The sequence below is a fragment of the Polistes canadensis genome, unplaced genomic scaffold, assembly GCF_001313835.1.
Source record: "Polistes canadensis isolate GaletaPanama2010 unplaced genomic scaffold, ASM131383v1 scaffold_158, whole genome shotgun sequence".
NCBI classification, from domain to species: domain Eukaryota; kingdom Metazoa; phylum Arthropoda; class Insecta; order Hymenoptera; family Vespidae; genus Polistes; species Polistes canadensis.
The window spans coordinates 309,023-320,930 of record NW_014569705.1 but is presented as its reverse complement, the minus strand read 5'-3'; the positions used below and the strand labels follow the sequence as shown (position 1 = coordinate 320,930).

Below are 11,908 nucleotides of genomic sequence, written 5' to 3'. Positions count from 1 at the left end.
ATATCTATAATTTAAATATTAGATGGATATCAAACAATACTCATAATTAATTATTAATCTGCATTTTTATTTTCATTTATAGGATTTAACTTTAAACCTTGCTTTTCTAAGTAAACATAGCATGTTAACATAATACTAAAGACATATAATACGAAATGTGGTATAAATAGAATAGAAATAATTATTTATTATGTAATGTATGCATTTAAATTGTTAAATAAAAGTATGATTATTATGAATTTTATTTCTGTAATATATATTCTCATTAAAATATAAATATATATATATAAATATTATTAATCCTCTTTAATATTAAAATTTTTGTTGATAGTGATACTATTATTAGATTCATCATCATCTGGTTCATGAAAAGCTTTATAAACATAACAAAATATTATTAAATGCACAGTAATAACAGCAGCAGTTACAGACACACAATTGGTGATGAATCTGTCTGTATGAAATTCGGTAGTCATAACGTGCTGTACGCCAAAAAATGCAGCAAAAGGCAATGTAAACATCGCAGTACTATATAAAAAAAATGTCATCAACGTTGCAAACAGAGTCATAATTAAGATATTAAAATAAAATTAATAATATCATAAATAACTCCTTTCTTGGATTTTTTATATGTAATAACAAGCTTCTTTTTCCGTTTTATTTTTTCTAAGATCTCCAATCTTTGATCAAATTATTAAGACTTTTCCAAGATGCTCGGTAGAAACTTTTTTAATGTCATTGAAGTCAATGTAGAAGTATCTCCCAATTCTGCAAAAAACATGCACTTTTGATAATATGAAAGGTCCAAGTATATTTACCTGTTTTTTGAGGTATGGCTACATCAGAATCATTAATATTCTTCAACGCATCTCTTAAACGACTTTCATAATTTAATATTGTTTCAATGGGTTTAGCATTGCCAGTTAACCGTTGCTTTCCCCAAATAAGTTCTGTTATTAAAATTCTTGCTAACCAAGGATCAAAACGTGGTTCATTTATAAGAATTTTCGTTGCAACAATAAGCTGATTTAATAGATCACTTTTTTGTAGGGTATTTAATGTTAAAGCATACAATCCAGATACATTCTACAGAAAGAAGTTTAAAATCTATGTATAATGTGTTTAAAATATCAATTCTCACGCAATTTATAGTACAAAGAAAAGTGTATAATTAATAAAGCAATGTAAATAAAATAAACAAAGTAGAAAATTCTTTACTGATTAATTCTCAATTTAGATTACTCATAACAACTCTTCGTTATATTGTATGTATTTATTTACTTACAGGATGCTTTTCAGAAAAAATTAATGATTTAAAACTAGCACCATTTTCTTGAACATCTCGTACAATTTTCGATGCTATTTTATATAGTCGAGGAACTTTTATAGAATGTACAAATCCTTTAGACATATTACATTCAATGTTATTTTGAAACTTTTTATAAGTAAACTATTTAAACAAATTATATTTTATTGTTCTTTTTTCATGCCATGTGATTCGGCTTTGTGCTTTTTATAGTTACATCGAGTACAAAATTTAGTCATCAGAGGACGTGAATCGAGACACTAGCGACATCGGAAAACGTAACGGCAGAATCGATTAGAAATATTCTAGTTCGAACAGTATATACGAAAACATGTTACAACTCTTCAAATTGAAAAAGGTTATATTCTCGTTGATACACAACCCAATAATTTTATTTTTTAAACTAGTACTTAGCAATTAAGTATACAAGTTTTCTGTGAATTGTGTCCGTTTAATCTGAAATAAAAATTACATATCTTTATCTATTATTTAAAGTATATCTATAACTTTTTCTTTTTATCAAAAGGTATATTACTTATAATTTTATTCAGATTTTGATTTAATCACAATACCATAATTGTTCGCAATGTTTTCTTATTTCCTTTGATATTTTTTAGATGGCTTTACAAGATTTTCCAAGAGGAGGAGAAAAACGTAAAAATACAACAACTTCAAAACAAGTAAGTTTTTCTTTGCTATTATTTAAATTTTATTACAATTTATGTTAGACTAATATGTAAATCTATATTTTGATAGTTATTATATAAAAATACTGAAAGTAAGAAAAAAAGAAAAACCAAGGATAACAGAAAATTTAATAACGCAAGTAGTCAAGAATCTGACTTGGTCGCTTCTACGAGCTCAAAAGTAAAAAGGAAAGAAAAATCAAAAATCTTAAGTAATGGTGAAAATGATAAAACTAAAGAGCAAGTAAAAATGAAAAATAATTCAAAGAAAAATATTTCCAATAAAAATGACGTTATGAAATCGAATGGAAAAGCACTCCCACGAAAAAGAAAGCCTGAGGAAAAATGTGATACACATAAAAATAAAAAATTAAAAAAGAGAAATCGAAATCTTATTGATATGAATAAAACTGACAATGACGTCAAGAATGAACAAAATACAAAAGACGATAATAAACGTCATAAAAATAAGGAAGATAAAAGCAATAATAAAAAAGATGTTAAGTTAGGCCATGAAAATACACTTAGTTTACCTCAATGTGGTTTTTACTGGGATCCAATGCCAGACTTAAGATTAACAGCCGATATTCAAACATCTAGTGATAGCGAGGACGACACAGAGAAACAAAAAACATCAAAAGTGAAAAAATTAAATGCTGCTCAGCGTAGAGAACAAGAACGACAAAAAGAACGTGAAATAAGAGAACGTGAAGAAGCTTTAGCAAGCAATCAAATGCCTAATTCAGTAGATCAGTTTGATAGATTAGTATTAGCAAGTCCAGATAGCTCATTGGTTTGGTTGCAATATATGGCTTTTCATTTACAAGCAACAGAACTAGAAAAAGCAAGAGCTGTTGCAAAAAGAGCTATTAAAATAATTAATTTTAGGGAAGAAAATGAGAAATTAAATGTATGGAATGCATGGTTGAATTTAGAATCCAAGTTTGGTACATCTGAAACTCTCAATGATGTTTTCCAAGAAGCTGTAAAAAGCAACGATGCTTTAAAAATTTATACGCACATGTTAACGGTACACGTTGAATCAAAACGACAATTTGAATTAGAGAAACTAGTTAATACTTTTATAGCAAAATTTAAACAAAATCCACAAGTGTGGGTGGAATGTGGCAGTGCATTACTAAAACTTGGTTTGAAAGATAAGTCTAGACAAATAATGCAAAGAGCGTTACAATCTTTACCATCATCGGAACGTAAGTAATCATTAAGTGCTTTACAATAAATTTACTTGTAACATTTAATTTAATAATTTTTTATTTAACACACTATGTTTAGATGTCAATATTATGGTACGTTTTGCAAATCTTGAAAATCAATTTGGAGAGAAGGAAAGATCGCAAACATTGTTTGAACAAATTTTATGCTCGTATCCCAAACGCGTCGACATATGGTCATCTTATGTAGATTCTTTGGTAAAGTCAGGAGAGATTGATATTGGAAGGTAATATTTTATGTTTCCCCCTTGAAATCATGAAATAAAATCTTAAATATACATAAGTGATTCAATATTTATGTGTATTTGTACCTTTTCTACAGGAAAGTCTTAGAAAGGGCAATCGTCCAAAATCTACCACCCAAAAAAATGAAAACACTTTTTAAGAAATTTATTTCCTTCGAAGAAAAACACGGTACCTCAGAAGACGTACAACGTGTACAACGTGTTGCTACAGAATATATAGAAAATCAATGTAATGAACGTATAAATTAATTATTATAAGTTTATACTATTATTTGTATTGTATAAAAACGTAAGAATTAATGATAATATTTTATAGTGTTATTCTTATGTTATAACTTAAGAATGTTATACTGTAAATACATTGTATAGATAATTGTAAAAATAAACTTTTTCACAAGTAAAACAAAATCTTCGAACAATTAAAATTAATTTATGACTACTTTGGCTATTATCTTTCGCTATTAATTATACAAATTGTCAATAAAATTTCGAATTAAATGAAACTTTCTCTAGTGATAATTTAATCTCGTAAAATTAAAAATGTATACGAATTTTATATGTAAAGACACCATCTTTGATTCCTGTTTTGAGTATTTCATTCCTAACAACTTATTTACATGGCACGAAATGCGTTATGAGAAAATATCAGAAGAAAAACAAAAAAATTAAAGATAATTGGTAGTAGTATTAAAGTAAATATTTGATTTAATACAAACGACAAAATCTATCTAATAATCATATCACTCTTTCTAAATAATATCAATTGTAAATCGTGATTAAAGTATAGGATGAAAATAGTTAACGATAGAAACACGCGATCATGCGGGTGCGCCTTTTTATTTCTTTCCTTCTTCTTTGGAATTGCAATTGCAACTTTTATAGAATGTAAAAATCCTTTTAACTTATTATATCCAATATTATTGTTAAACTTTTAAATAAACGATTAAAGCAAATTATATTTTATTCTGTTCTTTTTTCACGCCATGTGATTCGGCTTTGTGCTATTTATAGTTACATTGAGTACAAAATTTAGGGACGTGAATCAAGACACTAGTGACATCGAAAAACTTAACGGCAGAATCGTATCAAATATTCTCGTCCGACCAGTTTAATTAAACACGTGCTACTATGCTTAAAATTGAAAACGGTTATATTCATTGACTAACAATCCAATAATTTAATTTTTTAAACTAGTATTTAATAATTAAGTATACAAGTTTTTTGTGAATTGTGTCCGTTTAATCTGAAATAAAAATTACATATCTTTATCTATTATTTAAAGTATCATTATCTATAACCTTTTCTTTTTATCAAGGTATATTATTTATAATTTTATTCTGATTGATTTATTCATAATACTATAATTAATCGCAATGTTTTCTTATTTTCTTTTATATTTTTTAGATGACTTTACAAGATTTTCCAAGAGGAGGAGAAAAACGTAAAACTTCAGAACAAGTAAGTTTTTCTTTGCTATTATTTGAATTTTATTACAATTTATGTTAAACTAATATGTAAATCTATATTTTGATAGTTAATATATAAAAATACTGAAAGTAAGAAGAAAAGAAAAACCAAGGATAACAGAAAATTTAATAACGCACGTAGTCAAGAATCTGACTTGGTCGCTTTTACAAGCTCTACAGCTGAACGTCTATCTAATGCGATATTATGCGAAGGCTTAGTAATCTTAGGGAGAATTTGCGAAGTTAAAGACTATGAAATTATTGTTTCATTACCGGGTGGATTAACTGGTCAATTGAAAGCTTTGTTTATTAACAAATCGTATAATGATATGTTAAATAGTCTAATTAAGGAAGAAGATAATTCATTATCCCAATATAAACCTTTAACAGAATTATACAATATTGGAGAATATATTGTATGTTATGTTAAAAGTACTCATGCTGAAGGAAAATGGAATATACAATTATCTCTAGAATCACATTTAATAAATCAAAATATTAATATTAATTATTTAGCTTCTGGTATAAGATTAACTTGTACTGTAAGTAGTATAGAGGATCATGGTTATATCATGGACATGGGCATTCCAAATGTAAGAGCATTTATTTTTAATAAGGATGTAGATGCAGATAACAAATATTGTAAGTATTATTAACCGTGAAATTTATAATTGCACTCATTAACCCCTTGCACTACAACAATGTGTGAAACTCGTAATAAGTTTTACAGCCCAAACATAAGTATGAATTACAGCACTGAATATGGCATATAGCTCCGTGCTTTAAATCATAGTGCAAGGAGTTAATATTTATTTGATTGATAATATTATTAATATCCTCATATGTTTTGTAGTTCCAGGTAAACAGCTTTTTTGTAGTATCAAAGAATTGCAAACAACGAACAATGTAACGACTATTAACTTGATAGCTAAACAGAAATTAGTTAGAAAAGTTATCAATTACGAGATTGAATCTCTAAATATTCTTACGCCTGGAACAAAAATTCCGCTTTGTATTAAAAAAATTTTATCAAATGGATTACAAGTGTCTTACGGTGAAGAAAATATAGGTTACATAAATAGAATTTATATAGATAAAAATGAATCTTCTTATACAGAAGATATGATGATAAATGGAACATTAATGTACATTATGCCAACAGTCAAATTTGGATATTTCAGTTTAATTATAAACAAGAAGCCTGAAATGGAAACGCAAGATGAACATTTAAATAGAGGAGACATTGTTGAAAAAGCCACTGTCTTATTTAGAGAATCTGGTGGCATTGTCTTACAATTAAATTCGCATCTACGCGGGTTTGTATCCTTGCATAGAACTGGTGTTAGCTTTGAAAAAGTAGCAACCAAATTTACTCCTAATTCTGTACATAAATGTAGAGTATTGTTTTACAACTGGATGGAACAAATGTATACGTGCACAATGCAACCGGATGAATTGAAGGAAAAACATTTTACGGATTCTGATATTTCTATAGGCGATTTATTACGCGTGCAAATAAAAAAAATTAATACCGAAAATAATTATATAACCGTAAACATAGGAAAAATAATTGGAACTGTCACTCCAGAACATATATCTGATTTTAAATCAAATGTTTGGAACACATTGAAAGTTGGTCAATGGATTGAAGCCAGAGTTCTAAATATAAATAAAGAAAAAAATAAAATATTATTTACATTGAAGGAATCATTGGTAAAAAGTAATTTGCCCATTTTGTCTAATATTCATGATGCTAAATGTGGTTCAAGGCATCATGGTACTATTGTACAGATTAATAAAAATGGTTTATTAGTAAAATTTTTTGGAGATGTTAAAGGATGGCTTCCGTGCGTATATTTAGATAAAAGTACTGCTTCAGTAAACTGGAATTACAAGATAGGACAAACAATAGCAGTATATATTGAAAATGTTAATGAAAACGAAGGAAAAATGAAATTAAATTTACTTAATAAAATTATTAATTTAAAGAGAAATGAATTATTGATTGGACAGATAGTAGAAGGGAATATTATAGAAGCTTCTTCCAATGGAATACGATTGCAAGTTAAAGATAAAGACGGATATTCTCAAGAAGGATTTTTACCAGCAGGTCATATGGCACCATGCATTCAGATAGGCAAACTTTTAGCATCAAAATATACACCTGGTGATGTTATTTCTGCTTTAGTATTTTCTACTGAACCAACCTTATTATTAAGTAGAACGTTCTTGTCAGACGAAGAACATAGAGAATTAAAACAACTCAAAATCGGAGATTCTATACCAAGTTCGGTTAAAGATATTACACAAGATGGTGTTAGAATTGTTCTACCTATTAAAAATTATAATAAATATGGTTTTGTTTCATACAGTAACATTTCTAATTTTGACAAGTTATATGTAAATCAAATATTATTTGCGAAGATTACTGATATTAGAAAAAAGGAAAAACAATTAAGTTTAACTATGTCATTGGAAAAACTATGGACTGAAGAAAATGATGAAGGGCAAAAAATTATGGGACCGGTCGATCTTCTTAATCTTTACTTTAATAAGATTAAAGAATTAGTAAGTAATCCTTACTATAAGACAAGACCTATATCAACTGCAAGTATTGGACAAATTGTTACTGGAGAAATTGATAAAATTACGGAACATGGTCTTACATTAAAGTTACAAAACAATCTGCAAGGTACAGTATGTAAAGAGCATTATACTGGAAATGTTAAAGTGGGAGATAAAGTATCGGGAAAAATTTTATGGATCAATTATGTACATGAATTTGTTGAAGTAACATTATTACCTAATATTATAAGAAAAATTAACTCTCATCAAAATACTAAACCACCTACTAGAACTTTATTGCGTGGAGAAATTGTGATGACTTCACAATGGTTCGTTTTAGTAGCATTGAAAGGTAAAGGAGGAGGTACATTAGCTGCTTTACCTGCTCGTCTTCATGTCAATGACATATGGCCAAATTTAAAACCATATGTTATTTCATCTCGTATTAGATGTTATGTTATTTTAAATAAACAAGAATCTGGTATTATGCCTATCTGTATGCTGAAATCTGCATTTGAAGTATCAAAAAAAGCAGCTCTATCTAAAGTAATAAAAAAATAAACTATCATTGTGTTTTTATTTTATAAGAACGTAATTATTAATGATAATAATTCATAGTGTTATTCTTATATTATAACTTAAAAATGTTATATTGTAAATACATTGTATAAATAATTGTAAAAATAAATTTTTTCACAAGTAAAACAAAACCTTCGAACATTTAAAAATAATTTATGATTACTTTGGCTATCATCTTTCGCTATTAATTATACAAATTGTCAATAAAATTTCGAATTAAATGAAACTCTCTAGTGGTAATTTTATATATAAAGACACCATCTTTGATTTCTGTTTTGAGTATTTCTTTCCTAACAACTTATTTACATAACACAAAACGCGTTATGAGAAAATGTCGGAAGAAGAACAAAAAATTAAAGGTAATTGGTAGTAGTATTAAAGTAAATATTTGATTTAATACAAACGACAAAATCTATTTAATAATGATATCTCTCGTTCTAAATAATATCAATTGTAAATCGTGATTAAAGTATAGGATGAAAATAGTTAACGATAGAAACACGCGATCATACGGGTGCGCCATATTATTTCTTTCCTTTTTCTTTGCGATTGCAATTGCGTTTGCGTTAATGTTAGTTCTTCTATATCTCTAGCATGCTGGACGTTTCCTTAAAAGTTTCTAGTAAAATCTGTTGTGTTAATTATTTGTTGGGCTAAAGTTATTTGTTTATAAATCTCTTTTAAACATTCATATTTATTAAATCCAGATCAAAATTCATAGGTCAAGAGTGATTGCAAAAGTGGAGACTTCGAGAGTCTCGCAATCTAAATATGCAAGAAGTAGAAGGCACAGACGGTAAATAATATTTTTATTTTTTCAATACTACTATTTATAAATTAAGGGTGCATTATATTACTTTAAAATAATATAACAATATGATATTGTTATATTAACATTAGAGTCGTTTTTAAACAAATTTAAATTGCATTATACATCTAACCTCACATTTTGTACTAGTCAATGAAACTTACCTGTGTGTGTGTGTGTGTATTCATGAGTTAAATATTTTTTAGATTATGTAGAATGAAGGTAAGATTAAAAAGATATTTGTTAGCAGGGTCACCATGGAACAATTCCAGTGGTTGCGAAGAAGAGCGCAGGTCGAATCAAAAGGAGGGTAAAAAATCCAATGTTTTGCCATTATGGGGTAACGAAAGAACTATGAATCTGAACCCATTAATATTGACAAATATACAATCTTCACATTATTTTAAAGTTAATTTGTATGAATTGAAAACTTATCACGAAGTGATAGATGAAATTTATTACAAAGTATCGCATTTGGAACCATGGGAAAAAGGAAGCAGGAAAACGGCAGGCCAAACTGGCATGTGTGGAGGCGTGAGTATGTTTTTTTCAAAACGTTGTTGTTATTTTATGTTATTAATATAAGTATTGAATTAAGTTTAAATCTATAAGAAGATAAGGTTGTCTTATATTTTAAGTGCATTACCTTTATTATATTATCAATATTTTAAAATATCTGAGTATTAATTGAAACCAAATCTGATAGTAAAAACCTGCATTGAAAGATGTTCAAAACGGGTTATATTGCTTACAGATTTTTAATATGACATATCAAATATTATTCTATATCCATATAAATATATATGTATGTATGTACATATATATTTAAAAATATTGAATTTGTACTATGAACACTTAATACATCATCTATTGCAGAATAGCATGTTCTTGGTTGATATGTTATATTACAGTATGAATGTGATTAACTGATATAGTGGATGAAAATTTAGCGGTTCATTCAGGTACGGGGTGTGGGTGCTGGCGGTATCGTCTCAACAGCTTATTGCCTTCTATTTAAACTGTTCACGTTGAGGTTAACAAGAAAGCAGTTGAATGGTCTAATTAATCATCTGGATTCACCGTATATACGTGCCTTGGGCTTTATGTATATCAGGTAAATCATTTTCAATGATATAATTGAAATATAAACTTGATTATCCAGCATGCGTGTCTATGGGTTTTTTTGCAATCGAGTTGTTATCATTAGTAGGTCGCAATTATTCCTTCTATTATGATACAACTATGACATACTATGCTGAATACAAATATCAATAGTTATTAAAAGGATGAAAAGGTATCATTACCGAAGATCTTTTAAATTTAAGGAAATCATAAAACAGTGCGACTAATAGTTACGTTCCAGCTAAGGACTTAAAAATGGTATGAGCCAAGTTAATTTAAACTTGTTAAAAGATATTCTTTATTTGGATGAATTTTATTGTTTAAGAAAATAATTTATTTTCAAAGTTTTATATCTAATTATTTAAAATAGTTATCTTTTATCTTATTCATAACCTCAGCAAATTAAAGGCAGTTCGAATTAGTTTGGATAATCGAGTTAATATTGCATTTACTCGTCTCATTACATTATTATTTTTCTTTTATGTCTATCATTTCATTGAAATATTTATCTTATAACAGATATACTCAACCGCCAGCAGATTTGTTCAGTTGGTACAGTGATTATTTAGAAGACGAAGAAGAAGTAGATGTAAAAGCGGGTGGTGGGCAAGTTATGAAAATGGGTGATATTTTAAAACAATTTTTAACAAAATTGGAATGGTTTTCCACTTTATTTCCAAGAATACCTGTACCTATACAAAAGGAATTAGAACACAGACTAGCGGAAAGATTTCCACAACAAACTATTAATGCTCGTAATGCAAAACCACCTATCACATTAAATAGTCACGGTAAATATAGTAGTAATAGCACTAGTGGTCGAAAAGATAATGGGAATTTAATGAGAAATCAGCAACCACGTCATATCCCAGACAACGAAGCTGAGTGGGGAGAGGCAGAAAGAGCAAGCCACTGGCGAGCCAGGTGCGTCTACGTGGTATGAATACAATCACGTTACTAATTTTCAATAAATAAATTCAAATCATATGAAAATCCTTTTTATAGAAATATGAAAAAAAAAAAAAAAAAAAGAAATGTAATCAATTCAATTAATTTTCAAAACGTTTCGAATTGGATAAAAAATAGAATATGAAATTAAAAGTATGCTTAGTGTATTGCATCAGTACTTCCCTTCGAATTTATCATGTTACAGGTCTGACGAAGATCGTAAGGATAAGTATAGAGAACGAGAAAGAGAAAGAGAAAGAGAAAGAGATGCAGATAGAGACAGAGTTCGAGAACGTGAAAGAGATAGAACTACTCGTGAACGAGATAGAGAGAGGGAAGGACATTTTAGGCACTCAAGTAGTCATGATAGAAGTCGACGATTAAGAGATTACAGAAGTCGTAGTAGAGATAGATCATATAGAGATCGGAGTAGAGATCGTCATCGTGATAAGGATCGACACCGAAGCAGGTAGATAATCATTTCATAAAATCTATCAATAAATCTATCAATAGTCTATAAATATAATTTTCTTCTTACAGAAGGAGTTCACCATATGATTATACTGCAGCGCTCGCTTGTGAGAAAGAAAGACAACGAAAAGGATGAGATTAACAAATAAAAGATATTTACAAAAAAATATCAATTTATGTATGTGACGTTTGATAATGTATGATGTATGATTGTATGGATACGTGAACACGAGCGAATAGGTATGCGTGTGTTTGCTGCAACTTGTGTATGTGTGCATGCATTGTGTATGTTTGTGCGCGTAAATAAAAACATCCTAATATAACTGTGGAAATGAACACGACTTAGAGCCGAGCCATTCTTAGAGCAACATCTCCAACAACAAAATAATATCCTAAATTTGATCCAACTATGTGCAACACATGTAGTTTCCATGTTTTTATAAAATAAATTCTGAAGCACATCTATATAATGTATGGTAT

The 11,908-nt window shown here is 28.3% G+C and overlaps 4 protein-coding genes across 9 annotated transcripts in view; 3 read left to right on the top strand and 1 right to left on the bottom strand.

The window, feature by feature from the left end:
- Nucleotides 1-1,445, bottom strand: part of LOC106788967 (probable 28S rRNA (cytosine-C(5))-methyltransferase) — a 3,170-nt gene extending 1,725 nt beyond the window's left edge. Inside the window, exons 1-2 of the mRNA XM_014752732.1 lie at nucleotides 1,286-1,445; nucleotides 819-1,086 (exon numbers count right to left, since the gene is read on the bottom strand). Coding sequence (XP_014608218.1) covers nucleotides 819-1,086; nucleotides 1,286-1,411 — 394 coding nt within the window. The 5' untranslated portion in view covers nucleotides 1,412-1,445. The remainder of the gene's footprint in view (nucleotides 1-818; nucleotides 1,087-1,285) is intronic.
- A 156-nt stretch (nucleotides 1,446-1,601) lies between these two features.
- On the top strand, nucleotides 1,602-3,866 carry LOC106788966 (protein RRP5 homolog). 2 transcript variants are annotated; one of them, XM_014752731.1, is made up of 5 exons: nucleotides 1,602-1,832; nucleotides 1,924-1,986; nucleotides 2,063-3,203; nucleotides 3,286-3,451; nucleotides 3,547-3,866. In XM_014752731.1, exons 2-5 carry the CDS (start codon nucleotides 1,924-1,926, stop codon nucleotides 3,716-3,718), a joined length of 1,542 nt encoding a protein of 513 aa, XP_014608217.1. In that variant the 5' UTR covers nucleotides 1,602-1,832; the 3' UTR covers nucleotides 3,719-3,866. The 2 variants fall into 2 exon arrangements, with proteins under 2 accessions (XP_014608217.1, XP_014608216.1); XM_014752730.1 differs by having other exon boundaries at nucleotides 1,612-1,664.
- A 1,007-nt stretch (nucleotides 3,867-4,873) lies between these two features.
- Nucleotides 4,874-8,328, top strand: LOC106788951 (protein RRP5 homolog). The gene is made up of 3 exons (XM_014752702.1): nucleotides 4,874-4,927; nucleotides 5,004-5,577; nucleotides 5,789-8,328. The coding sequence occupies exons 1-3, from the start codon at nucleotides 4,874-4,876 to the stop codon at nucleotides 8,059-8,061; spliced, it is 2,901 nt and encodes a 966-aa protein (XP_014608188.1). The 3' UTR covers nucleotides 8,062-8,328.
- Nucleotides 8,329-8,362: 34 nt separating this feature from the next.
- On the top strand, nucleotides 8,363-11,899 carry LOC106788963 (pre-mRNA-splicing factor 38B). 5 transcript variants are annotated; one of them, XM_014752725.1, is made up of 7 exons: nucleotides 8,363-8,438; nucleotides 8,801-8,875; nucleotides 9,135-9,421; nucleotides 9,850-10,001; nucleotides 10,529-10,933; nucleotides 11,163-11,426; nucleotides 11,498-11,899. In XM_014752725.1, the coding sequence occupies exons 2-7, from the start codon at nucleotides 8,851-8,853 to the stop codon at nucleotides 11,562-11,564; spliced, it is 1,200 nt and encodes a 399-aa protein (XP_014608211.1). In that variant the 5' UTR covers nucleotides 8,363-8,438; nucleotides 8,801-8,850; the 3' UTR covers nucleotides 11,565-11,899. The 5 variants fall into 5 exon arrangements, with proteins under 5 accessions (XP_014608211.1, XP_014608213.1, XP_014608212.1 ...); XM_014752727.1 differs by having other exon boundaries at nucleotides 8,370-8,438; nucleotides 9,138-9,421; XM_014752726.1 differs by lacking the exon at nucleotides 8,363-8,438 and having other exon boundaries at nucleotides 8,609-8,875; nucleotides 9,138-9,421.
- The last annotated feature ends 9 nt before the right edge of the window (nucleotides 11,900-11,908 follow it).